We start from the raw sequence: 25,596 nt of genomic DNA on the forward strand, positions 1-25,596 counted from the left end.
GGCCCCCATTGAGGTCTATTGTGCAAAGTCACAGTGAAGTTATCCCAATGTGTCTTATCGCACTGTGACCAAGCCAGGCAGCCACTCAGCATCTATGGAGAAAGTGCTAACCCTCACCCTCACAGTTAAAACTGTTGTGCGCATGAAACCTTAGCATGTCTTTTTGTATGTTGAATTTGTTTGTAACAAAATTAGATATTTTGTGAACCAAAACCAGGAGTAGTTGCCACATAGAACTTTCCATTATATTTAACCTTTCTGTTTCCCCACATTTGCTTTTGGCTTCAAAAAACTAATATAAAATAGCTGAAATGTAAAAGGAAAACTGAAACAGGTCATAGTTTTGAATACAGCATATTACAGCAATGGGTTACCCTAGAATTATTTAAGCAAACATGTCAAAAATATACTATGGCTACTATTTGCGGCGGACATCACATATACCCATTATGGTAAATCAAGCTTCACACATTTATGAATGTGTGCATATACATTGCATTGCACACATCTTTTTATGTAGCCTGTATAAGACCTTTATTGCATTATTTGAGGTTCCGTGAGACTGAGTTTCGAGCAAATGTAAAAAAAGGAAAGTTACAACTAGTAGGATCAGGACCTCATGATACCTAACACAGTTTAAAATTTTGCAGCAACCACTGCCACCCCATAACTATATCCTAACTTATAAAACCATGTATACTGTGTACTTGAATATTTGCATTGTGTTTCATCATCTCTAAAAGAAAAGCACCATAAAAACAGTGTCAGGAAATAAATACAACAATGTAAATAACTGTATGGGATCATCCTATTTCTATATCAAACATTTTGATTTAGTTTGACTGATTAAACAAATATACAGAACCAATTGGAACAACTTTATAATGCTTTAGTGTAACACATTGAAGCGACATGTTTTTCCTCATGGATCTGTATGTAAACTGACAGAAAAAGGCAGATTTTATATGACTTACATTGAGATGTAATTGGTTTGTCCAGTGTCCGATGACCTTGTATTCCGCAGTATTATTTACTATTTGATACTGGTAAATATCATAGCGTCCAGGGGCATCTCCATTTTCATTGTATGTGACTGGCGTGCCGGCACTGCCTAGAAGATAAAATAGATGGATTCTGATATTAGGAGAAATCAACAAATCAAAACTGTGCCTGTAAACACAGAGATATTTCTGTGCAAACATAAAAAAGAGAAAAATGGGAAATGCGTTGAGGACACTAAATATTTCCCTTATCATATATAGGATCACAACCAAAGAATTCTGAGTTAATGCATCAAGATTAAACAAGATCAACTATTATTTACTAGTGCAAGATTACATTTTTACCTCAAATCCTTAACATTTCTTTTGTTATATAGATTTTCTTATGTGGTATTGCATTGTAGTGTTGCTGCTACTCGGCTATAAATTAAGTTTACTCAACAAAGGGTTTGCCTCCTGTATTACCTAACACTACATGCAGCAAAAATTGGGGGGCGTGCTGTCGGACGATCTGACTGATCAGGACTCAGCGCGGGATTTCACTTTCAATTTGTGTCGCAAGCCCAAGCACTTACATGCACCAGGAAGAAGACAGTGAAATCCGTAGGACCTGAACCGGGGAAGCAACACATGCAAGATATCGGGCACATGATCTTAGTGAATCACGGCACAGTGCATGATCGTTGGACAATACACTTTCAGGGAACACGTCAGGATGGGTAAGCAAATGTGCCCCAATGTGCTCACCACATTGTGCATGGCGCCTATCGCCCTCTACTGGGACGTACATTCGTCCGACAACTTGCGGCTGTATATACATCCACTTACTACTATCTGATGCCATAAGTCCTTGTTTTCCTACTTGACTCCTCCTTCTCTAACTCCTCCATTCATAGAAAGGAAATTCAAACTTCAATAAACTGTGTTCATTGAAGGTAGATATAGGCATTGCACAAAGCAGTTTAAACATGGAAGAGTGCTTCGTTTTGGTATTCTTTGAGTGTGAAATTCCAGGTATGTTATTAATACATAATGGATAATGGGACCTTGTAGTCACAATTTAACTCTCAGTGGGTTTGTAGCACATATTTCTAAATAGGTTATTATTTTCTATGTGTACTGTGAGGTCCAGAAAGTTAACTGAACTGTGTTTTAAGTTGTTAAACATTGTAAATCATTTTATTTAGAGTTTCAATAAAATGAAGGAGTGATTTTAATGCAGAAACATTAGAGTATTCTTTTTCAAGATTAAACCTTATGGAGCACTATATGTTTCCCTTATATCAAACCAGTTCCCTAACAAAACTGTCATTTTTGGTATATTGGTCTAAATATTAGTCTCAGCATCCTTAAATCACATGGCATAGTTTATAAGTTGGATTTGATCTCCCTAAGGAAAGGATTATGCCTGGAGATTCTCTATTTCTGTATTTTTGAAAGGAATAAGCACCTACAAGTCCCTGATGAAGAAAGCTGAGAATTCTGAAATATATTGGACACTGCAGTGTACTTTGCAGCTTTCTGTAGTCTAAGGGACGTTAGTAATGGTAGGCCGACAAATGCCTTTACAAATTTTTCAAGGTATATATATATATATATCTATATATAGAGCTATATTTATATATAATAAATCAAAAACATAAAATACCACCAGCACTATCACTTTACACTTCTATAACATTAATCAACAACATATTCTTGATTTACTGCTTGTTTACCTTCTTAAATGCAGTGTTCAAATCAGTTCATGGCACTTAAATGGCTGCAGTGTATGGCAACATGCATATCACTAAGGAGGTGCAGATTGGTTGCTATTATACTCGGGAGCCTCTATCACATCTGCTTGAGGCATCCTTATATAATATATAAATAATTATCCCATACACTAAATGCCATTGTGAAAAAATGTCCTAATTTCCGCACCATAGCTTTTCACTGATTGACTAATAAATGTATTAGTGTCCAATAATCCTGATGTATCTGAGCATAAAAAACAGTTACTATGAAGTGAAGGTTGTCTATGGTTGTGAAAGTTTCTAGTGTCATGATAAAACAAAATGACACTTAAAAATGACGCCAACATGACGCAAAGCTGAGATATGGTAAATGTTAGTTTGTTACTAAATTGGGTAGTAAGACAATTAGTTTGAAAAACAGAAGAGTTTGAAAATAGCAATTCATCAAATTCACCCTTTTTCATAAATACATTTAAAATATATCAGCCAAAATTTCCCTCTAACTTGAAGTACAAAATGTCACAGAAAAACCAACTCAAAAACAATTGGGTGAATTAAAGCCTTCTAAAGTGATAACCAGATAAAGTGACAGATGGTGGTTTTGAAAAATTGGCCATGGTCATCAAGGTGCAAATGAGCTTGGTCACTAAGGGGTTAACATAACAAAGCTCTATAATTCTAGTAGCTCTAAGGTTGCATTCACACAATGTACTATGGTAAGGCGGGCATACATCGGTGCCGGGGAGAGAAGGAGGGGATGAGTGCCGCTCACTCCCGCCCCTCTCCATAGCGATATCTATCTTTCTCCCGGCTATAGAACGGTATGTTGCCACAAGTGTGCGACACCGTACCACTCCCATGAGACCGTGAGACCAATGCCATGTATAGGGTAAATATATACGCTGTATACACAAGTACGTCAGCCGTATATATGTCCTCCATACATTGGTGTGAATATAGGCTAAGACTAAACAGAATGGGGCTCATTTACTTACCTGGTCCATTCGCGATCCCGCAGCGCGTTGTCCGACGTTGATTCGGAGCTTGCCGGGACTCATTAAGGTCGTGCGCCCGATATCCACTAGGTGTCGCTGCTGCGCTAAAGTCCGCCGGAGTTCACCTTCTTCATTCTGGTGTATGTGAGTGCTATTCTTGCAACACAATTTTTTTTTAAATTCCGAGTTTTTTCCTAATCCATCGGGTTTTCCAACGGCCACGCCTCAGATTTCTGTCGCATGAAAGCCAGCGCCGATGTGCCACAATCCGATCGTGTGCGCCAAAATCCTGGGGAAATTCTGCTTAAATCGGAAATATTCCGGAAACCCGGCGAAAATGCATGAATTGGACCCTTAGTAAATGAGCCCCAATATGTCACATTTGGAATTTTTCTCAAGCTTTCCTGTACATTGTACAGAATGTTAAATGTTTCCAATAAGAAATACAATTCGTAGTACAGATAGCAAGCCTTCATATAACTCTATAAACAAAATAATAAAAAAGTAATGGCTACTGGAAAGTGGTGAGTAAAAAACCAAAACCCAAAAATTGGAAAAGACTGTATTCAATTGACAAACATAAAATAAGAAAAAATGTACATACTTGTAACAATGTAAAATTAGCGGGATCACTTCTCTCAATAGCACTAAGGGGCTTATGTATCTTTAGTCAGGATATTTGTGTGTCCTTTTTTGTTCTTTTCTAGCTTTTGGACTCGTTTGATTTATCTTAGAGGTTGATAGAGGTGCCAGGCAGAGGTGCTAGGCAGCTGAGTCTGTGTAGTTTATGAGACTTTACATTAAAAAGTCGCACAAAAATCTTAAACTCTTCTAATGCTTCTTCTAAAATTATTCCACCATTTTTTTTGTGAAGGTTATAGTTAATCTGCTACCCTCCTTACTACACCCACTTTCTTTTAAACCTGAGAATGAGGTACAACTATTTAAAACATCCTAATTTTTATGGTGTGGAGCAGAAATTTAGATTTTGTGTATAGCTTGCATGGAGAAGGCGTGGTGTGAATGAACCTTCTAAGCTGTAATGTACTTTGCTCTGGTTAAAATGAAATACTGATACTATATAATGTCCTAGGGGTTCACTGATACTTGCCCTTTAACTTCTCTGTGGAGATCGGAACCTTTAGGTTATGGTCTCCAATGTAATCAAATATTGATAGCAGTAGTGTAGTTATAACTAAACATAGAGTGAAGGAAGGTATTTTTATCATAATACTAGTCATAGATTCAGGATATATTCAATAGGTGTAACCTCTAAAAACATTTTTATTGTGTTTTTAAGTTTGAGTCTCGATTTAGCATTGGAGAACTACAACAGAAGTCAGTAGAGGCTAACATTACAAGACAGTATGAGAGCACACCAAAGTTAGCATGCAGCTGATGTTTGTAATTTATCTTCTAGCTCTTATAAACACTGTTCTGACAGCAATATGTTCACTGTTTGCCTGAAAAGCTTTTTGTGTTATGAGCTAGGTTTGTAAAATCCCAAGCTTTCAAGACCCAAAGGTCAAAAAACAGGATTACTATACATATAAATAAGTCTGCAAAGCAACATGAGATGTGCAAGAACTATAGTCTAGTAATCTCTAATCCTTCTATAACAGAAATCTCTGTAACAGATATATATGAATTATTTCTATAAAGTTACAAAATATTGCTAATATTTATTTGATTTAATATATCTATCGTTTACACTAACAATTACAAAAAAACTGTACAGGTATTGGGCTTGATGTATTAGACGTTCCCTTTTTTTGTTTTAGCGATTTTTCAATTTGTTGCAACAACTTTGCACCTGTTTTGTACCTACACACCAAACTAGCCACGCATCTAAAATAACCATGATTTCCTCATTTATTCTATTAATCCAGATGTTTTGCTGTGCCTACTTATGATTCATCATTAGCGACTTTTTGACAATTTTGCCGCAAAAACACTCTAGCAGAAGGTGGCATAAACTAAGAAGCAAGACCCTGAGCTCTTCTGCAGAGCAGTGTACATCACAGCAGCAGAGCTCCATAAGTGTTTACACTACATGCAGCATCTGTTCATAGTTAATGAGCTTATATTTACAAATAATCTGCAAAAGTGGCAGCACAAAGCAGGATAGAAATGAAGTGTGTGGGGGAGAGACGGTACAGAAAAGTGTTCCCATTTAGTAGTGCCAGAGGTCCCCTCCAGGAGAAGATATAAGCCACTGCTGAGGAGGATCACTCGGTGCAGCTTGTCAGACACCTGGGCTCTGCTGTGAGGGTCATTTTCATGCTGGGGTGTGGGAGAGAAGCAGAATGGAGCTTGTATGAGGCTTATATGTGCCAAAATAAAAGATTGCAACTATATTATGCCTAATGTAAAATGCAGTTGCAAAATGATCCTGAAATTCACAAGTGATTACTAAGAGGAATGAACTCAACTCATCACAAATGATTCTAGCCTGTGAAAATTTATTTAGTTGGGCTAGTGTTAGAGTTAGTTTTGGCATGCAAGTTTTTGCCGTGAGACCACATCTCTTTTTCCATATGCCACACCCCTTTAGTAGGAATTTTATTTTCCAAAAAACAACTATAGACTTGATAAATGTGCAAGAGAAGGGAAGTTTTTTTTAGTCTTAAATAACAAGAGAATTCTTGTGCAAGAGGATTAATAAATTCTCCTCATTATGCTAAATTTCTTAAATCATGCATCACTACACATATTTCCCATAATCTGAAATAGATTAACAACAGTAATTGAACAAAAACACAAACAATGGGTCAGATGTAACACAGTTGTGGCGCACTAATTCTGTTTTTGCACCTAAATTAGCCATACTGTCCCATGTAGCATATACATCAGTTGGCACCAGCCATGCAGTCCCATGTAACATACACCTCAGCCTGCACCAGCCACACAGTCCCATGTAACATACACATTAGCCATGCAGTCCCATGTAACATGCACCTCAGCCTGCACCAGATACGCAATCCCATGAAACATACTCCTCAGCCTGCACCAGACATGTAGTCCCAAGTAACATACACCTCAGCCCCCCAGTCCCATGTAACATACAACTCAGCCTGCACCAGACACACAGTCCCATGTAATATATACCTCAGCCTGCACCATACACACAGTCCCATGTAACATACACCTCAGCCCCCCAGTCTCATGTAACATACAACTCAGCCTGCACCAGACATGCAGTCCCATGTAACATACACCTCAGCCACACCATCCATGCAGTCCCATGTAACATACACCTCAGCTCCCACCATCCACACAGTACCATGTAACATACACCTCAGCCACACCAGCCATGCAATCCCATGTAACATACATTTCAGCCTGCACCAGACATGCAGTCCCATGTAACATACACCCCAGCCACACCACCCATACAGCCACTTACCCTTCTCCATGTGTAGTTTGTTTTCACAGCACAGCTCCTCTACTTCCTGCACTGAGAATAGGCTTCAAGGGAGGCCCCGCCCCTTCTTGTGACATTATAGTTTACCCCATCTATAATCCAGCCCTGTATGTAGCTCTGGCTTTTAAGGGGTGCAAGATGTAGTACTGACTTATACACATCAGTTTGACTATATATATATATATATATATATATATATATATATATATATATATATCTGATCAGAGTTCCATAGATATGTGTGTGTGTGTTTTGAGTGGTAAATAATACAGTCCTTGTCAGATTACACATAAAATGTTTCACTCCCAGTCTGAAAACTGATTTGTACTTCTTATCGTTAAAGTCTTTAATATCCATACATAATTTTAAAAGGAATATTACTGAGTATGGATATAATATGGCTTGATGGAACACTGTAGCATGCAATTGGTTTATTTTTATAAGAATTTAAGAGCCCTGTGTAGATCAAAAGAAAAACTATGGATTGGACACACTTCTTCAGAATGTGTCCACATTAATCTTTCAATTGTAACAAAATAAAGAAATCTGTTTGAGCAATTTGGATTTGTTCTGCATCCTGAACCTTTAAATAAAATTGGTTTCTTCAACCTCAATGAAAAGATTTCCTTCAACAAAAAAGTAGACTTGTTATTGATGTTCAGTGATGCAAAGAAATGATATTTTTAGAAGAAAGCCATCGTACAGGACACCACATCTAGCCAGTACAGCATAACATACAAATAATCTATAGCAGTGGTGGCAAACCTATGGCACTGGTGCCAGAGATGGCATGCGGAGGCATCTCTGTGGGCACACGGGCTGTCTCCCAGGCACAGAGTATGCCAGACATGGCATCTTCCTGCAGTCTCAGGCAGTCCAAGTAGTGCCCTGCTATTTTAAAATGACCCATCCTGTGCTGCTTGGTCCTATCCGAAGAGTGAAAAAGTGTCAGATTGGAGCTTAAAGATTCTGGTAGCAATAAGTTTGTTACTGCCTAAATTGCTGTGTTGGCACTTTGGGAAAAGCTAATGGTTTTTGGGTCTCATTTTGGGCACTCGATTTCTAAAAGGTTCGCCATCACTGACCTATAGTATACCATTTAACTAATTAAATTGTGCAGCAGTGCAGATTATTTTCAATATGTAAATGTATTAAACTAATTGTGCCTAAATGATACTTTACGAGGTGCACATATATTGAATCACATAAAGATGTGTGCAAAATAGGATAACCTGTTTGCAGCCTGGTTTGGTCAGAGGACACAGGCGGGGCAGCACTCCTGCCTTTTTGATGTCCATAGGAAACAAGCCCAATCACAATAGAAGTCTATGAAGGCCGTGAGGTGACTGCTGCTTGTGCATTCAGCTCAAGGCCAAAAAAAACATTTGTGTCAATCCGTCTTCATTATATGTTTGCTTCACTTAGTTTTGGAAGGTATGTTTAAGTCTTATAGGGTTTACATGGATTAAGATGTACTAATGTGTGCCAACAAATTGTTCAACTCAGCAGATAAACAATGATTTTACCTGGTCTACTCATGATCAGTAAATCTGCATCATTGCTTCTTTGACCGTCTGACATTAAATCAAAACAAGCGCAACATCAAAAAATAAATTTCAGCAATAAAAAATAGATTCTTGTTTTTTTTTTGTTTTATTACCAAACATATTTCAATTTGATGTTGTTGGAAACTTTTCAATGTATTTCAGTAACTTTGCTGGATATTGAATATTTTTACTAAATACCGGATAATTATCCCCTACTTAAATATGTCTTTTTACAAAAATATTGTAAAAACCGAGGAAACATAATACATGCTTGTGATCTGCGGACATTTCAGGGTGAGAGGAACTACAATATTGCATGGATGTATGAAGGTATGTTCTGATTGAAGTACTGTCAATGCTTTGTATATACCAGTTTAGACCTACTTTAAAGTGGTCTAAACTCTGCACCACAATTTTTGGTGCACAGAACATGCAAATAGGCCACCACCGTTTTCGACCAAACCACGCCCATTTTCCGAAGGCCACGCCCCCTCAGTCGGACAAGTCGGAAAATGTCTAAAAACAGGTCTAAAAGCCTTGATACATGTGGCGCAGGCATTTTAGACAGTGTTTTAGGTGCAAAACCACCAGAATTGTGGCACAAGTGCGTTAATTTCCCCACTGTGGGACTAATAAAGGATTATCTTATCTTAATACATCCCCCCCATTACAATATTTGTACAGGTTTCCTGGTGCCTTATTTAGCAATGTACATAGTTTTGTGGAGTCATAATAGAAAGCAGCCCATTAATGAAAGAAGACACTTAAAAATGATATTCCTCCCCCTTAGACATAAGGAGAATACAATATTACTGCAGTGTAACAGAGCTGAATTTCACTATTATAATTAATGATGTACATAGATTGGATAGATTTAGAACAAAAAGTTCTTCACTAATGTTTTGTCTAAATGACCCTGGAATGCATCTCTTAGAAGTAACAGTTGAAGCAATGTCACAGAAAGATATTTAAGCTCTAAAATGCTGATATTATGATTAGAAAGAAGCAGATCTGAAGTAACATAGGATCGTCATTTCAGTGTATCAGAAGTAAGTGAAAGATGACTGGTTTATGATTAAGATGCCACGGCTAAGTATTATTTTATATTACTACTCCTTTATTCATTACCCTACTGAAATGGAATCATTTGCAACTTGTGCACGCTGTGATTTAATATGTTTCAATGGAAATTTAAGCCACTACACTAGAGCATAAAATCATGAAATAACCAAGTTTACATCACAACGTAATTTAATGTTTTTTGCATCCCACACAGAATATTGCATAAATATAAATCTCATTGTTGAATTAAAAATGTTGGGTGCCCACTTATTTGATTTAATGGCCCAATTACTGCTTGTTTGTCTATGTGCTTTCAGTGATTTGTGGGACTGGGAGGAGTGCATTCATCCCAAAAGACTGTATGCATGTCGGAGGAATTATTTCCAGTTCTTTTTGACACATGCTAATTAGTAAGTGGCTTTTTTTTCACTACACTCTATGCTGTAGGAATTTCATAGTAACTGCTCATGACAAGTTACATGTACTTTGATGAGAACTAGTTTATGTATTCTGACAAAAGACATAACTTTTTACATTTAAATGTAAGCTCCTCAAAATATGCAATTGCAAACATAAATTGTGATGCCAAATGTCAATGCTTATTGAGATATCTTCTAGTATCTATGATTGATTGTGAGCGAAGGTCTTGGTTTAAAATGAGTTCACAATTTAGTTTTAAATGAATTGCCTCTATATATCATCATGTCACAAGAATGTTTTACTTACAAACATGTGCCCAGAAGAAGAGGGTAACATAGTCCCCACTAGAGAGATCTAAGCAGCAGTGTTGGGTTTATTACTGTTACGGGTGTCCATGCCTCGGATCGCAGTCGCACCCATGGCTCTCTCCATGGCGGCGCTGCCCCATCCCCTGGCCCACACTCACCTCTCCATGCTCTTGCTCCCATCCCGGCTAGACAGCACGTGTCCCCACTCCCTAGGGCATTGGACACTGGAAGATTTAAATGGCTAGCGCACCGCTGATTGGCGGGTTTCCCATAAAGATCAGCAGCTTCCATCACCCCCTACCAGATCTTTGAGCTCATAGCCTAAAAGAAAGCTTCCTAGCGTTTGTTCCTTGCTCTTTGTTCCTGTTCCCGCTCTGCTTTGATCTTCAGTTGTGACCCCGGACTTGACCTCTACATCTCTGCTTGCCCTGACTGTCTGTCTTTGCCTGACCTCGAACATGGAATGTGATTCTGTACTTCGACCTTGGCTGCCACCGCAGGCTAGTCGCACCAGTGGAACGACCTGTTGGCACCGCACCACAGCAAGACCATCCCGCTTTGCGGCGGGCTCTGGTGAAGAATGGGTGCCACTTAGATTCCGCTCCCAGGAGTCGGCTAGTACCATCTCCCACTATGGTCCAGGAGGCACACTGACCCCGAGTGCTGACAATTACCTTGATGTACATGTACAGTGCAACAACAAAAATTTTTAAAAAGTGTGTTTGAAATCTTTCATTTAGAGATCACAAGGAAAACTATATATAGGAAGTTTGATTGCTAAAATCTTGTAGAGTTGATCACTATCAAGTTAATATATTAGTATTTTAAGCATTATTAAAAGTGAGTTGTTCAATTATTTGTGTGACTACTACATCAGATAAAACCCAGTTAGATCAATTTGCAGATGGGTTGACACCTATATTACCTGGGTTGTTGTGGTACTTAGATGTTAATCATATTGGGTTTTTTTATATTGATTTAAGAAGAATGTTTTGGATAAAAATAAAAGAAGTGCAACTTTAGAGGTTGCAAGCCTATCTATTTTCTGTAACAGATGTAAAAAAATTTGTTGTCAATCATCTGGTGCAGAAGGTTTAGCCTCATTACTGCTGTATATCGTTATAAGAGCTTTGACAGAAATCGTGGTTTGATCTACGTTCTCATAACTTCATATATTAGTACAGTATATCATGGATAACTAGAGGTGTTTTCATAAGAATACATATTTAGAGTTAAATGTGCAATATAGACTATAAACTACATGTAAAGTAAAACTAGAGCAATTTGGAATGAAAAAATAATATGTAGCTTTTATTGCTTCGTATAAAAGTAGAATTTGTTTTGTTTTTTATTTTTTAACACACCTTAATGTGCAGACATAATATACACAGTAAAAGTATTTTAATGAGCAATTCAGATGTGGGAAAGGATCTGTTTTCAGTAAAGAATATTTTCTAAAGCCAGAACACAATTACATATTTTTATCATACAGTACATATAGGAAGTATATAAGACACCCAAACATATGAAGAACATGCAAACTTTGTGCAGACTGTTCCCAATCATATCTTTAGATTTTTGTTTACGTTTTTGTATATAGTGTCTGTATGAAGGAGATACTACATTCTAATGCTTAACAATTCAGGTGAGGATCATTCTTCTTAGCTTCAGAGAAACATCCATTTAGAAAATAGGAACAAAGAAACAAAAAATACAGAGTTGAGAAGTGGACAGATGGCAATTGTAAACTACCAACGGCATAAAAAAAATAGCACATCCACATGCAAGTAAGTCTCTCTGCAGTCACTTTACAGAACATCTAACATTTATAACAGAGGAACTTAAAATACAATAGGTTGCAAAAACAATGGCAGACAGATGGTAAATGTCAAAATCCTGCAGTGTGGAGAAGTCTAACCATTGAAAGATACTGTAATTATTTGAGAACTCCAAAAATTCAGCATTGAGTGTGTACTCTTAAAAACCATTTTCAAGAAAATCTTTCAATTCTGGCAATAGTATGACTATTTTAATAATATATAATATAGGCAATTAATGCTTTAGAATTATTAAAATATACTCAATTTCCTTAAACAGTATAGCATTTAATATGGCCTTTCAAACAGAAAACTGTTTTCTTTTTTTAAAATGTTTTTATAGTCATTGACCCCATAGCGCAATAAGACGTACCTGTACATTTTATTGCGCATGGGGTAGTATGAAGAGGGTTCACGGGCTGAGCCCTCTTCATACACGCCGGGTGCTTGCTTCACAATGAAGCAAGCACCCATCGCTAACACCCGCGATCGGTGCTTGTACCCATCGCGGGTGTTAACCCTTTCATCGCCGCCGGCAAAGCTGCCGCCGGCATTAACGAGCCGGCGGAGCGTGGGCGCCGCCATCTTGGCTCCGATCGCCGCTCCCCGTGACGTCATCGGGGAGCGGCGATCCGTTGCCATGACAGCCTCGGGTCACACAAAGATCCAAGGCTATCATGTTTTAGGCCATCTATTACAATGTGCGATCTGCACAATGAAACAGATGGTGTGCAAAATCCCCATATACTGCCATACTGTAGTATGGCAGTATATGGTAGGATCAATCAGACAACCTAGGGTTAAAGTACCCTAGGGAGTCTGAAAAATAGCAAAAAAATTTTAATTAAAAAAAATAAAAAATAAAAATTTATATTAAAAAAACCTAAAAATTCAAATCACCCCCCCTTTCCCTAGAACTGATATAAATATAAATAAACAGTAAAAATCATAAACACATTAGGTATCGCCCCGTCCGAAAATGCCCGATCTATCAAAATATAAGAATGTTTTTTTACTGCGTTTAACCCCGTAACGGACAATAGTGCTCAAAGTCGCAAATGGCAATTTTTTGCCATTTTGAAAAATATAAACAATTCAATAAAAAGTGATCAAAAGGTCGTACAATTTTAAAAATAAAAGCATTGAAAACGTCATCAAAAGTCGCAAAAAATTACACCACCCAGAGCTCCATACACCAAAGTATGAAAAAGTTATTAGCGCAAGAAGACGGCAAAATGAAGAATTTTTTTTTTGTACAGGAGGTTTTAATTTTTGTAAATGTATGAAAACATTATAAAACCTATACAAATTTGGTATCCATGTGATCGTATTGACCCAATGAATAAATTAGACATGTCATTTGGAGCGCACAGTGAAAGACGTAAAATCCACGCCCACAAGTAAACGGCACAAATGCGTTTTTTCACCATTTTCCCTGCATTCAGAATTTTTTTCCCGCTTCCCAGTATATGGCATAGACAAATAAATGAAGTGCAGTATATGCCATCACTATGAAGTGCAATTTGTTACGCAGAAAACAAGCCATCACACAGCTCTCTACATGGAAAAATAAAAAAGTTATAGATTTTTGAAGGTGGGGTGTGAAAAATAAAGACGCAAGAACGAAAAAGGGCCTGGTCCTTAAGGGGTTAAGATTTCTGAGAAATTGACACTTACAATAGGAAACTTAGTTTTTCATTGGAGTTGGGATTTCCCTTCAGTCTCACATCCAATATGTAATAATAATCATAGAAATTGATTTCAGAAACCCAGTTAAATTGGTATATTTTAAAATTGCAGAAGATATGTCATCTTTAGAGCAGTACTATAAAGAATGTTTGTTTTAAAATGGTTCATATGAACATCTTTTACAACAAAAGGTATTTTTCTGCATTAGTTGTCAAACCAACACTTTAACCCCTTTGCGTTTTTATTTTTCACTCCCCACCTTCAAAAATCTATAACTTTTTTATTTGTCCATGTACAGAGCTGTGTGATGTCTTATTTTCTGCGTAACAAATTGCACTTCGTAGTGATGGTATTAAATATTCCATGCCGTGTACTGGGAAGCGGGAAAAAAAATCTAAATACAGTGAAAATGATGAAAAAATACATTTGTATTGTGGGCTTGGTTTTTACAGCTTTCACTGTGCGCCCCAAATGACAGATCTACTTCATTCATTGGGTCAATACGATCACAGGGATACCAAATTTGTATAGGTTTTATAATGTTTTCATACATTTACAAAAATTAAAACCTCCTGTACAGAAAAAAAATTCTTCATTTTACAGTGTTCTTGCGCTAATAACTTTTTTATACTTTAGTGTACAGAGCTGTGGGTGGTGTCATTTTTTGCGACTTCTGATGACGTTTTCAAAGCTTTTATTTTTAGGACTGTGCGACCTTTTGATCACTTTTTATAGAATTTCTTCTATTTTTCAAAATGGCTAAAAAATGCAATTTGCGACTTTGGGCGCTTTTTTCCGCTACGGGGTAAAGCACAATTAAAAACGGTTATTATATTTTGATATATCTGACGTTTTCGGGCATTTTCGGACGCGGCGATACCTAATGTGTTTAGGATTTTTACTGTTTATTTATATTTATATCAGTTCTAAGGAAAGGTGGGTCATTTGAATTTTTATGGTTTTTTAATATAATTTTTTTTTTTACTTTTTTTTATTTATTTTTTTGTACTATTTTTCAGACTCCCTAGGGTACTTTAACCCTAAGTTGTCTGATTGATCCTACCAGACACTGCCATACTACAGTATGGCAGTATATGGGGATTTTGCATACCATCTATTACAATGTGCAGATCGCACATTGTAATAGATAGCCTCCATCATGACAGCCTCGGATCTTTGTGAGATCCGAGGCTGTCATGACAACGGATCGCCGCTCCCCGTTGACGTCACGGGGAGTGACGATCGGAGCCAAGATGGCGGTGCCCACGCTCCGCCGGCTCTTTAATGCCGCCGGCAGCTTTGCAAGCACCGATCGCGGGTGTTAGCGACGGGCGTTTGCTTCATTATGAAGCAAATGCCCGGTGAGTATGAAGAGGGCTCAGCCCGTGAGCCCTCTTCATACTCCCCCATGCGCAGCAAGACGTAAGGGTTGCCCCGTGATTTTGGCGCACATGATTGGATTGTGGCGCATCGGTGCCGGCATGCACGCGACGGGGGTTGTGGCCGTAAGAAAACCCGACGGATTCAGAAAAACCGCCGCATTTTTTTTTAAAAAAAGGGTCGCATGACACACGCTTACCTGCACCCAGCGTAAAACGATGAACTTCAGTGCACTCCGACGGAATTCAGCACAGCAGCGACACCTGGTGGTCATCGGGCGCACTACCTTAGTGAATCGCCGAACAACCCGAATCCTCTGCAGAGAACGCGCCACTAGATCATGAATGCAGCAGGTAAGTAAATCTGCCCCACTGTGTTTGGAGGCCAAAAGGCTCTATATCATATAGACCCAAAAACACAATGCCAACAGTGGAGTTTGGGGTGCGAAAATCAATTGTATAGATTCATCACCAAGTTGTCTAGTTTCTTGTACTACTTTTTGATTCTTTTTTTGTCTTAGTTGAGACTTTTTTTTTTTGTTTCAGCTCTGCTCTTCAGCTCTGCATGTTGCATAGTGGCGTGTGAATAGACTAAAAGTATATGAAGTTTAAAACATAATTACTGGATACTGCAAATGCTGTTTATGTTGGGAAAAAACCTTACAGAATCCCTTTAAAGGGAACCTGTCACCAGGCACCTCATTTTCACTAAAGACAGGTTGCAGAAGCCCTTCACACCTGCAGTGCCAATCTGCCTTTCTGCCTATTCAAAGCACTTGCATTACAATATAATTGTGTGCTATAACTTACCTTGCTCCCTGACAAAATCCTGGGGCAGTCACAGGGGCTGGACTTTGGTTTGGATGCATTTCAAAAAACAACATGTGGCTTGTCTGTTACCCACTCCTCAGAGCTTGGCCCCCACCTTTGTGCTCCTGTATAGCTCCACCTCCTGCTCCTTCTCAGAGGTTACAGCCTGGTCAGCCTGACATCAGTGGGGGAGAGACAAGATGTACAGGAGCACAAACATGGAGGCAGCCTGCAGTTCAAACAGGTCATTTGTTGTTTTTTGAAATGCATGCAAACCAAAGTCCAGCCCCTGTGACTACCCCAGGATTTTGTCAGGATGCAAGAGTAAGTTATAACACACAATTATATTCTAATGCAAATGCTTAGAAAAGGCAGAAAGGCAGATTTGCACTGCAGGTGTCATGGGCTTTTACAATCTGTCTTTAGTGAAAAATGAGGTCCCTGGTGACAGGGACTTAAAAAGCTCCAATTATATAGTAACTAATGCAATATTTAGTTATTTTGTATATTGGTTACATAGACCTACCGTGTTTTTCTATTGAAAATTGCATTTTTTTTATCTAGGAGAGACAAAAGGGAATCTTTGAGGTGAAATTCTATGATCTTTCTGTCCTTATGACTGAGTCATATCTGTTGCAAACATGAAAGCCTTGAAAACTGAGAACACTGTATTCATTATAATGTAAACTAACACCTTACATAACTGCCTTAAATAATGTTATGTATTTAGCAACATGACTCCTATACATATCAGATGTTCACAAAGTACCTTGACTATAACAGTAAATTAGATCTGTAAAAGTATGCAACTCCATAAGAAAAATATCAACAATATAATAAGTCAGGCAAAGGTATTAAATAAGAAGGTTCAGCTTAGAAACACAGACCCCTGCTGGTGCCTACTGTACACCAATAAACACACTTATTCAATTAAATAAAACTGTTGAAATGTTCAAAAGAGTTCCAAAATAGATACTTCAGATGTGACTTGTTTATACTCCTGATACACAATTTGACATTGTTTTCCTATTTTAAGAAGCCAACATTTTCAAACTCACAAGATGATAGGAAGCATAAGAAAACCAAAAACACGGAGTTATAAGTCTAAGCAGTCCTTGGATAGCAAAAGGAGGCATTGTTTTCCAGTTTCCACCTTTGAAAACGTATTTGCATATTGCCCAGCCCTCAGATAAGCTGATGTAAAGTACAGTATTCATACAATATCTCTAGTTATTAATGGTGACCTAAAATGGACCTAAAGTAAGTAAAGGAATAAGCTCAATTTTCAATGCTTAAGAAAGATCCTCCTATTACAGTGTTTGTGTATAAATTTCAGAGCAGAAATATATATTTTTCCCTGAAAAGTGAGAAACTCACCCTTACATGTTGGTAATGGTTTTCTATCTTTAGCTCTTTATGTGTTTTTTCGGTGCCACTTTCCTATAGATTGCTGATGGTCTGTTCGTTGAAACATTCATTTTTTATTCTTACAGTATCAGAGGACTGTTGCTACTGTTAAGGAGAATTTTACATAATTCTCACCTTTAGGGAAGACGCTGACATTTTATGCCGAAACAACATCAGTTATAGTATAATTGTTATACTAAAAAGTAGAGTGAGAACTATTTATAACATGTTTGTATGTTGAGGGGCTAAAGGGAGTGGAGTAATATATTTATAGTAGGTTAGAGTGGAGGTGTGGGCTCAAACCAGTTCACCATATTCTGAAATACTGATGTATTGCAGTAAATTTTGGGGACATACGTGTTTCCAAACCAAACTTTTGTTCAAAGTTTGGCTGAAGGCAAAGAACTGGAATGGGTCTGCTCATCATTAATCTACTGGCCATCTTTTATATGTGATTGAGTATGAGGGGGACTAAAGGGAGAGGATTGAGAACTAACATGAACATAAGCAAAGTATTTTACTTTGGATTGTATTTTAGGAAGGATACAGGCACTCCATGTCTAGTGTTGATAAAAGTAGGTGAGCAATTTTTACATTCACTTTCATCCTTTGTGGTCAAAGAAAGTGAGGTTTCAATACAGGAGCGTATATTGGAGGGTTTTCACCATTAAACCTAATTACATGTTTTCACAGGAGTCTTCTCACTGTTATCCGTTCAAATTTTTACTATAAATTCCATATTTCATATCTTTATTAAATCAATTTCAAAATAACAGTAGACGGCACCTTGACTCACTGGGTCACAGGGGATGTTTATTCTCTTCTGTAATGTCTCCCTAAGTTGCCTCATTCCCTCAGGAATTTCTCTTCAATGAGTCACGGCCAACATTTCCCTCAACTCCTTCATTGGGAATGAGGGACCTGAGGTAGACATTGGAGAAGAAAAAACAAGACCCCTGTGACTTCATGAGTCTGCTAGCAAGGTATCAGCTATTAAGAGGAGAGGGTCTGGACCGATTCTATGAATCAGGAGTAGAAGGGAAAAGACCAGGGCGCATCGACTCAAGAGTAGGTTTGATTAAAAAATGTATTTAAAAAATGCTAATAAAAGCTGCTCACCTTGCAGCTATCTTTTAGCCTAGCATGTAGTCAAGTATGTGGAGTGCTGCCGGTGGAGCCACGAAGATTGAACGTCCAGAAGTGTGTGGAGATGCTTGTAGGTAAGCAAGACAGGAAAGATCCACAGTGTGGCGCAACGTCACTTTGGTGAGAATCTTTATTGCAAATGAACTACGCGTTTCGGCGCTTGGACCAGCGTCTTCGTCAGGTTCGGCAAACAAGATAAAAGGTAACATTCATGGCTATATTATATACACAGAGGCTGGGAGCCTCATTCTCAAAAAGGGGAGGTACGTCATAGGTAAGATGGTGGGATAGGAAGATGCTGCTGTCCATCAGTGGCAGCCCCGTGTTTTTTACAGGTTAAAACAATAAATATTTGAATAATAACACAATGAACCAATAATAACACAATAACACAATAATAACAGAGTAATAATCCCGCATACTTCATATAGATACAGATAGGTTGGTTAAAATAACGGGTTAAAAATAGCATGTTAATAAGAAAGAAAGAAAAAAAAAAATGTGAAAAAGAATAATAAGGGGTTTACCCTAGATCCAGTGGGAAGGTGTATTGTTGGGGCTTATGTTTGGTTGGGACCTGGGGGACTCAAGTGTGGATTCTCTACTCATCGCTGAGGGGGAGGGTGTACCTCTGTGGGCTACTTGTGGTCATGGTAACCGGACGCTTTAGTTAAAGTTCCTTGTGTTCGGACGCTTGAAGCAAGATTCTACGGAAGCCGGTCTGGGACAAAAAGGTTTCCGTTCGTTGTGTCAAAAAGGACCAAGTGAGGAGCATAGTGTTCACTATATTTTCAGTCGGTGTGGCCTCTTACATTATGATGACGGTAGTTGGGTCTGCTAGTTCTCTTGGAGTGTGGTGGCCGTATATCTCAATTTTCGAAGGTCTCTATAGCTTCATTTAAACCTTCAGGGGGTAATGTGTAGCCTGTAGATCCAATAAGATTCTTTTTTGTTACGTATAGTTGTTCTATCTGGGGTATCCTCCGGGATGTGTTCAATGGGAGTGATCGTAATACAGCTACAATCTTTGTTATGAATGGTGGTTAGATGTCTAGATAAACTTTGAAGTAAAAAGCCGGCTTTAGTCTTGCATCGGTCCCCATTCAGTCGCATCCTCAGGGATTGTGTGGTACGTCCCACATACTGTAGCCCACAGTTGCAGGTTATTAAATATATTATATAGTTAGAATCGCATGTCATTCTATGTTTGATTTTGAATTGTTCTCTGGTAATATTGGAATGAAAGAAAGTCTTTTTGTCTGTGATGGAAGAGCAGCACAGGCATTTTTTATGGTGGCATTTATATGCTCCTTTCGGCGGTGTTCTCCCTTGTGTCACTTCAGGTTTTTTTGAGTTCCTTAGTTTACGTGGGGCGATGATGTTCTTTAAGCTTCTAGCTTTTCTAAATTTAATCTTAGGAGTAATTGGCAAGTCTTTGGCCAAATGTGTATCATCTCTCAGGATCTTCCAGTTTTTTTGTAATAGGTTTCTGATAGCCTGGTTACCCTGGTCAAAGGTGGTGATAAAGTTATTTTTTGTAGTCTTAGAATTGTGAGAGCTTAGTTTTTCTGTTTTTTTTGGGAGAAGACATTCCTTTTGACTGGTGTGTAGATTTTTTGTATAAGCATTTTGTATGAGTGTTTTCGGATATCCTTTCGTGAGGAACCTCTTGAAGATCACTTTAGCCTGAATTTTGTAGTCAGTAAGGGTTGAACAATTTCTCCTTATTCTGCGGAATTGGCTGAAAGGGATATTTCTCAGCCATTTGTTGTAATGGGCACTGTTATAGTTGAGGTAACTGTTTCCATCAACTTTCTTGAAATGTGTTTTAGTGACAATTTGGTTGGTACTGTTCTTCCTGATTTCCAGGTCTAGGAAGATAATTCGATTGGAATCGAAGGTAGATGTGAATTTGAGGCCCCAATTGTTATTGTTGATATGGTTTACAAAGGCTTGGGCTTCGGTTTCATCCCCATTCCAAATTATAAACAGGTCATCTATATATCTTCTATACAATAGAATTTTGGACCAAAATGGTGATGCATATATATGTTGGCTTTCGAATCGCCCCATAAACAGGTTGGCGTAGCTAGGGGCAGCCCGAGTCCCCATGGCCATGCCGCAGATTTGTTTGAAGATTTGGCTCTGGAATTCGAAGATGTTATGTTCTAAGACGAATTTGATCCCCTCCGTAATGAATTTGATTTGTCTGCTATCCATTTTTGTTTGGTTGTGTAAGTACCACTCCATTGCTTGTACTCCCAGTTCATGTGAAATATTAGAATACAGGGCTGAAACATCCAATGTGAGAAAATGAAATTCTGATTCCAATTTGAGATTCTGTAGTTCCAATATGAGTGTACTGGAGTCTCTCAAATAGGAGGGTAGGTTTTTCACTAGGTCCTGTAGAAAGAGGTCCACATAGTGTGAAAGATGACTTGTTAAGGAACCTATCCCCGATATAATGGGGCGTCCCGGAGGATTAGTCTCATCCTTATGTATTTTAGGAAGATGGTAAAAGGTCGCAATGACCGGATTATTTACAGTGAGGAAACCTTTTTCTTGTTTATTAAGGATTCCTTCCTCGGAGGCTTTTTTTATAAGATTTTTGTATGAGGAAAGGTAGTCCTGGATTGGGTTTTTCTTTAATATCGTGTAGTATTTGGTGTCCGATAGTATATTGTATGCTTCTTTTAGGTAGCAGTCTCTGTCCTGAATGACAATGCCACCACCTTTATCCACTTCCCGGATTACTATATTTTGGTTCTTCTTGATCTTGGATAGAGCTGTTAGTTCGTCCTTTGTGAGGTTGTTAGCCACTTTTTGTTTAGTTTTTATTGAACTGAGATCTTTTGTCATTGTGGCATAGAATGTTTCAATAAACGCTCCTTTATATGCCACAGGGTTGAAGGTAGATTTCTTTTTTACCGGTTGGTGTAGAAATGAATCTGGTACAGTTGTAGTTACTGTTTGGTTGTCAGCTGGTTTTTGTCCTTGTTTTATTAAAAAATACCTTTGGAGGGTCAGTTAACGGACAAATCTGTTTAGATCAATAAAGAGATTGAATTCGTCCGTGGTCGTTGAAGGGCAAAAATTAAGACCTTTAGATAAAAGGGAATTTTCTTGGTTGGATAACTTATATGTGGATAAGTTGAAAATTTTTATTTGTTGGTCGTGCTTTGGGATCCTGATTTTTGCATCTCTGCACGTTTTTATCCCCATATCACTGTTGTCTATTTTGTTTATATATGTATCCAAATGGCTTTTCTATCCTTCTTTGGTGGTCCTTCTTTTTGATCCTCCTCTGTTTCCTCTGTGGGTTTTTTTCTTTTTGTGGCTTTTGGGGTGAATAGAGGAAAAAAGTATGTTAACATTTTCTGGGGAGGGACCGGTGTCATTCCGCTCGGATCCGGGATTTTCGACATAGGTGTTGAAGGTCTTGTGGGTCCCAGTTCTAAAAAAGAGACATTGGAGGTCATACTGGTTGGTGAGGCCGGGCTGGAAGGTTGAATGGGTAGGTGATCTGTTGTAATATTGTCTGTATTAGTGTATCCCCTGTTTGGTTGGGGGGGGGGGGGGTCTTTGGAAATAACCGTATTGAAGCTGGTACAAAAGGAAATCCTTTCCTACAAGCATCAGCTATTAAGAGCTATTGAATTTCTATAGTAAAAACTGAATGTTAAACAGTGAGCAGACTTCTGTGGGAACCTGTCTTTAATTTTAATGGTTAAAACCTTATGACAGGTTCCCTTTAAAGCCTTAAAAATAATTTTAAAAATGGCAACAGAACTGAGAAATTCAGCATGAGTAGTGTTGTGGGGTGATGTAATGTGAAGTGATGGCAGTGACACAAAGAAATATGAGGTAAGAGAAAAATCTATTCAATTCCTAACAGAGCAGGCCATTTTTTAGAGAGTATAATCGTAGAAATTACTGGGAGCAGAGTATGAGAGGGAGCAGCTGGAACTGAGAACTAGGAAATACCAATTTTCCTATTTAAAATCATAGTATCATAGTATCATAGTATATAAGGCTGGAAGGAGACGCAAGTCCATCAAGTCCAACCTTTAAGAATTAAATAAATGTTTTATCCCCGTAACCCGTGATATTTTTTCTCTCCAGAAAGGTATCCAGGCCTCTCTTGAACATGTACATAGAGTCCGCCATAACAACCTCCTGCGGCAGAGAGTTCCACAGTCTCACTGCTCTTACAGTAAAGAACCTTTGTCTATGTTGATGGTAAAATCGCCTCTCCTCTAAGCGTAGAGGATGCCCCCTTGTCCTGGTCACAGGCCGGGGTATAAAAAGATCTTTGGAGAGATCCTTGTACTGTCCGTTCAGGTATTTGTACATTGTAATGAGGTCTCCCCTCAGTCGTCTTTTTCGTAACTGAATAATCCCAAATTTTTTAATCTGTCAGTGTATTCTAGTTCCCCCATTCCCCTAATAATCCTGGTTGCTCTCCTCTGCACCCGTTCCAGCTCTACTATATCCTTTTTATACACTGGTGCCCAAAACTGTACACAATATTCCATGTGTGGTCTGACCAGGGATTTGTATAAGGGCAAAACTATGTCTTTATCATGAGAATCTATTCCTCTCTTGATACATCCCATTATTTTATTTGCTTTAGCAGCAGCCGCCTGGCTCTGGTCACTAAAATTAAGTTTACCATCCACCAATACCCCCAATTCCTTTTCAGCTTCAGTTTTACTAAGTAATTGACCGTTTAGAACATAATTATACTTTTTGTTTCCATGGCCCAAGTGCATAACTTTACATTTATCTACATTAAACCTCATCAACCATTTCTCTGCCCATCCCTCAAGCTTCCACAAATCCCTCTGTAATGCTAAATTATCGACCTCAGAATTTATTACTTTACACAGCTTAGTATCATCTGCAAATATTGAAACTTGACTGTGTAAACCCACTACAAGGTCATTAATAAAAATATTAAAAAGAAGTGGCCCCAATACTGACCCCTGTGGCACTCCACTGGTAACATCAACCCAATCTGAGAATGTGCCATTAATGACCACCCTCTGTTTTCTATCACTAAGCCAATTACTTACCCAAATACACAGATTTTCTCCTATTCCCAGCAGTCTCATTTGATATACCAACCTTTTATGTGGCACGGTGTCAAATGCCTTTGAAAAGTCCAGATATACAACATCCACAGCGTCCCCCAGATCCAGTCTTGAACTTACCTCCTCGTAGAAACCAATCAGATTAGTCTGACAGGAGCGATCTCTCATAAACCCATGCTGACGCTGGGTTATAAGGTTGTGCACAGTGAAATACTCCAGGATAGCATCTCTAATAAACCCCTCAAATATTTTCCCCACCACAGCAGTTAGACTCACGGGTCTGTAGTTTACAGGATCGCTATTTGATCCTTTTTTGTATATTGGTACCACATTTGCTATGCGTCAGTCCTGTGGAACATAACCAGTCCTCAGTGAATCTTCAAATATAACGGTTTGTCTATCACCGTACATAATTCATGCAGAACCCGGGGGTGTATGCCATCTGGCCCAGGTGATTTATCTATCTTAGTGGTTGCGAGGCGGCGCCGTACCTCTTCCTGGGTTAACCTGTTGACATTATAAAAAGAATTAACATTATTCCTCATTGTGTCTTCCACCAGGGGATTTTCCTGGGTAAAGACAGTTGAGAAGGCGACATTCAGTAGATTGGCCCTTTCCTCATCTCCTTCCACCATGACCCCCATGTTATTTCTAAGGGGACCCACACTCTCTGTTTTTAGTTTCTTATCATTTATATACTTGAAAAATAATTTGGGATTATTTTTGCTCTCCCTTGCAATATTTCTCTCAGTCTCTATTTTTGCGGCCTTTATCTGCTTTTTACAGGATTTATTTTTCTCTCTATAATCCTGTAATGCCTCATCGCTACCTTCACGTTTTAGCACCTTAAACGCTTTATCTTTCTCGCTTATTGCTTTCCTTACAAGACTAGTTAGCCACATAGGGTTTTTCTTGTTCCTTTTATGCTTTTTCCCATAAGTTATGTGTTTCTCACAGGACTTTTTCAGAATATATAAGAAAAAGTCCCATTTTTGGGGTGTACTTTTGTCTTTGAGAACATTATCCCAGTCTATGCCTTTAAGGTTTTCCCTTAGTTGCTGAAAATTTGCCCTCCTGAAGTTTAGAGTGTTGGTTGCCCCTTCACTAACGCTCTTAGTAAAGCATAATACAAAATCAATAATATTATGATCACTATTCCCCAGGTTCCCCCCAACCTGCAGTTTTGATATCCTATCAGGTCTGTTGGTTAGGATAAGGTCCAGCAGTGCCCCCCCTCTTGTTGGCTCCAGGACTAGTTGCGACAGGTAATTGTCTTTTGTTGTTGAGAAGAACCTGCTGCCTTTGAAGGACCTGCATGTTTCTGCCCCCCAGTCAATATCTGGGTAATTGAAGTCCCCCATGATAAGTACTTCACCATGCTTTGAAGCCGCATCCATTTCACTTATCAGCATTTCCTCTGCTGCCTCCATTATATTTGGAGCCTTATAACAAACCCCTAGTAATATTTTATTATTCTTTTTCCCTCCCCTTATCTCCACCCATAGGGATTCCACATTTGCGTTACTGATGTCATCTCGCAGGACGGGCTTGAGGCGAGAATTCACATATAAACAAACCCCTCCCCCTTTTTTATTTATACGATCCTTTCTAAAAAGACTATAACCATCTATAGCAACAGCCCAGTCATAGCTACTGTCCAGCCATGTCTCGCTGATACCCACTATATCATATTTCCGCTCCAACATCAAGAGTTCCAGTTCCTCCATTTTGTTTGTGAGGCTTCTGGCATTTGTGTACATGC

The 25,596-nt window shown here is 38.5% G+C and overlaps 1 protein-coding gene across 2 annotated transcripts in view; it reads right to left on the reverse strand.

The window, feature by feature from the left end:
- GRM8 (glutamate metabotropic receptor 8) overlaps positions 1–25,596 on the reverse strand; it is a 682,838-nt gene that overhangs the window by 129,636 nt on the left and 527,606 nt on the right. For both annotated transcript variants that reach the window (XM_072147036.1, XM_072147035.1), the window contains exon 8: positions 975–1,111. In XM_072147036.1, coding sequence (XP_072003137.1) covers positions 975–1,111 — 137 coding nt within the window. The remainder of the gene's footprint in view (positions 1–974; positions 1,112–25,596) is intronic.

This window comes from Engystomops pustulosus, chromosome 4 (genome assembly GCF_040894005.1).
Source record: "Engystomops pustulosus chromosome 4, aEngPut4.maternal, whole genome shotgun sequence".
NCBI lineage: Eukaryota > Metazoa > Chordata > Amphibia > Anura > Leptodactylidae > Engystomops > Engystomops pustulosus.